Source organism: Colobus angolensis, unplaced genomic scaffold (genome assembly GCF_000951035.1).
Source record: "Colobus angolensis palliatus isolate OR3802 unplaced genomic scaffold, Cang.pa_1.0 Scaffold25, whole genome shotgun sequence".
Taxonomy (NCBI): Eukaryota; Metazoa; Chordata; class Mammalia; order Primates; family Cercopithecidae; genus Colobus; species Colobus angolensis.
The window spans coordinates 3,258,256-3,261,520 of record NW_012115710.1 but is presented as its reverse complement, the minus strand read 5'-3'; the positions used below and the strand labels follow the sequence as shown (position 1 = coordinate 3,261,520).

General features: G+C 53.5%; 2 protein-coding genes across 2 annotated transcripts in view; one reads left to right on the top strand and one right to left on the bottom strand.

The window, feature by feature from the left end:
- The window catches only part of SYT3 (synaptotagmin III), a 40,453-nt gene that overhangs the window by 29,415 nt on the left and 7,773 nt on the right, over positions 1-3,265 (bottom strand). The gene's annotated exons all lie outside the window — the stretch shown is intronic.
- Positions 898-3,265, top strand: part of LOC105514733 (chromosome unknown open reading frame, human C19orf81) — an 11,238-nt gene continuing 8,870 nt past the window's right edge. Inside the window, exon 1 of the mRNA XM_011946302.1 lies at positions 898-964. Coding sequence (XP_011801692.1) covers positions 898-964 — 67 coding nt within the window. The remainder of the gene's footprint in view (positions 965-3,265) is intronic.

Sequence of the window (3,265 nt, the reverse complement as noted above, 5' to 3'; positions counted from 1 at the left end):
CCCTCCTCCCTCAGACCCAGGAGTCCAGGCCCTCAGCCCCTCCTCCCTCAGACCCAGGAGTCCAGGCCTCAGCCCCTCCTCCCTCAGACGTAGGTGTCCAGGTCCCAGGCCCTCCTCCCTCAGACCCAGGAGTCCAGGCCCCCGCCCCTCCCCCTCTGGAGGCACCATGGCAACCAGGCCCACTGCCCACCATCCCCTCCCCCCTAGAGAACCCAGTTTCTGTTGGAATCTCGTCTGTTTCTAACCAGTTCCTGGCTTGGGCAGGGATAAGCAGAGGGCAAGTGGGAACAGAAAGGGGATGACAGAGGGGAGGGGGGCTCAAGGGGGCAGTGGAGGCAGCTAGGAGAGGAGAGATATGGGGCAAGGGGACTGGGGAGAGGTGGGAAGACAGAGAGAGGGTGACAGGGTTAGGGAGAGGCAGAAAGCCATGAAGACGAGGAGGGACGGGGGCCTGGGGAGATGCCAGGGAAACTGATGGAGGAGACTGAAGAGATGGAGCCCAGGAGAGGAGGAAGGAGGAGGGCAGAGAAATCAAGCAAAAGAGTGGTGGAGACGTGGGGACAGAGGGGAGGAAGCAGGGGGGCAGAGAGATGGGGAGAGAATGAGGAAGGGAGGTGGAGAGAGAGGGGTGGGGAAAGGGACTCTAGGAGACAGACAGAGATAGGAGGGAAAACAGGGAAATGGGAAAGAAGGGACTGGGGCACACAGGGAGTCCCTGAGGTCAGGGGAACCCAGATCTCCGCGTGGTCTCAGCCTTCCAGTTCCTCTGTAATTCTGCCCCTGGGCTTCAAAGAGGAGGTAGAGGAGGCAGCGGTGGGGAGAAGTAGCTGGGGCGGGTGGCCCAGTCAGAGCTTCTCTTGCCACCTTCCTGAGACATCCCTCACCCACCTTCCCAGGATGCAGCCAGAGGTGGAGCCCATGTGCTCCTCCACGATGGGCAGCCTCACCATGCACAGGGAGGCAGGTACTGAGCTATGTCTTTGGGGAAGGGGTGAACTTCCTCCATCCAGGCAGTGTGTAGTAGCCCTGGCTCACAGTGTGGCCTTAAGTGAATCACTGGCACTCCAAAGTGAAAGCCACCCCTAACATTCACCAGATTCCTGGAGAGCGGCCCCCTTGGACCTCAGACGGTATTTCCCACGAGCCTCTGCAGGTCCTTGGCCAATGCCCTGGATGCAGAACTACATTTCCCATGAGCCTCTGCTGGGACCTAAGCAACACCTCTGAGGGCATTCTTCTCCTAGGTACCCTCACTGTCATGTCTCCCACCCTGAGCTCAGCATCTTCCCCAAAGCTGCTCTCCTCCTTCCTGGTTGCCATTTTCAAATGGCCCCACCACCAACCCAGTCACTGGTCCCATCCTTCCACCTCCCATAATTCCCTCCCACAGCCCATCAGGCCCCATCTTCCTGCCCTCTGACTCTCCCTTCCCCATTCCTTCCTCTCTGTCCCCGCAGCCCTGTCCCAGGTCTCATCCTCTTCCATGTGAACCGTCTCCTCACTTCCTCCCTGGTCTCCAGTTTGTCTCCTCCTGCCTATCCTTCCATGGCTCCAGAGAGGTCTCTCTGACTTCCAGCAGCGACCCTGGCTGTCCCCTGCTCATAACACTTCCTAGCTTCCTGTCACCTCTAGGACAGAGTCCCAAAGCTCCAGCCTGGCTTTTGAGGCCCTGTGTGGTCTGACCCCTGCTGACAACTTCAGGCTCCTAGGCCAGCACTTCCTGCTAGCATTCTGTGCTGTAGCACAGCTCATGCATTTACACTCATTCAACATTTATGGAGTAGTATCTCAGTGAGGATGCATGTAACTGCAGGTAATAGAAAACCAAACTCAGGACTGGGTGTGGTGGCTCACGTCTATAATCCCAGCACTTTGGAGGCCAAGGTGAGTGGATCACCTGAGGTCAGGAGTTCGAGGCCAGCCTGGCCAACATGGTGAAACCCCATCTCTAAAAAAACAAAAATTAGCTAGGCGTGGGGGTGGGTGCCTGTAATCCCAGCTACTAGGGAGGCTGAGGCAGGAGAATCGCTGGAACCCAGGAGGCAGAGGCTGCAGCGAGCTAAGATTGTGCCACTGCACTCCAGCCTGGGTGATGGAGGGATACTCTGTCTCCAAACAAACACACCCAAAAACAAAACTCACCACAGCCTTGAGCTCCTGGGCTCAAGCGATCCTTCCACCTCAGCCTTCGAGGCAGAACAAATGCCCTGATGGCAATACAGACGTTGTTTCTCTACCTTTAGGTCTCTTTTAGTGCTTTTGAAGGCATCTTTCTTTTTTAGGCCCCATGCTGCACCATCTCTAGACTAGACTGAGGCACCCACGTGACAAGTAATTTATATGTAGCCCCAGAAAAGTCAAGTGGAGTTGAGTCGACCAGTTGGCTAGTTTTGTTGATCAACGTTTGTTCTTTTCGATTTTGCTGTTTTGTTTGCAGCACTGTGGAACCAATAACATATTTTAGTTGATCAGGTTGCAAACTTCAGCATAGGCCATTAGAAAGCCCCTGGGCCCCAAGCATTTTGCCTGTAGTGCCTAATGGATGAAATGGCCTGGCTTGTTCTCATGCTGGGAAAGGAGACGTGAACCGCGCCATCTCACAGATCATTCATAGCCTCCAATGGGAATAAGCACCCTTTAGTCTCGGGGCTCAAGGGAATTCTGGGAAGTTCTTGCAGGTGACTCTCTTCTCTTTTGCTCAAAAACCTTGACCCATGCTAGGCCCTTCATGTGAAACATCCTTCTCTCTGTCATCTCTTTATTTGGTAAATGCCTTCTTATTCTTTGGGTCTTACTGTGGACAACACCTCCTCTAGGGAGCCTTCCCTGACTGCCCCCACACTGGGCTTTCCCTCCACCTCGTAACACTTTCATTGAAACACACATTGCCCTTTACCTGAGAGTTCTGAAAGGGCAGAGGTGTGTCTCATTCATCTCTTGGTCCCCAGCATCCTCCAAGGCATGCAGGGGCCCTCTGAGATGCCTGTTTAAAAAATTTAACCAGCTACTTGGGAGGCTGAGACAGGAAGATCCCTTAAGCCCGGGAGTACCCTGGCTGCAGTGGGCTATGATTGCACCATGGCACCCCCGCCTGGACAACAGAGCGAGACTCTGTCACCAAAGGGGGAAAAGAAAAGCTTGAAATTGTTGCATTTACTGAATTATTCAATAAGTACTTATTTTTAAGTTTGTGCTTTTGTTAATTTAATTACACATATACATTTAAATGCATATATTAAAATCACTGTTATAACTAGAAATAGTT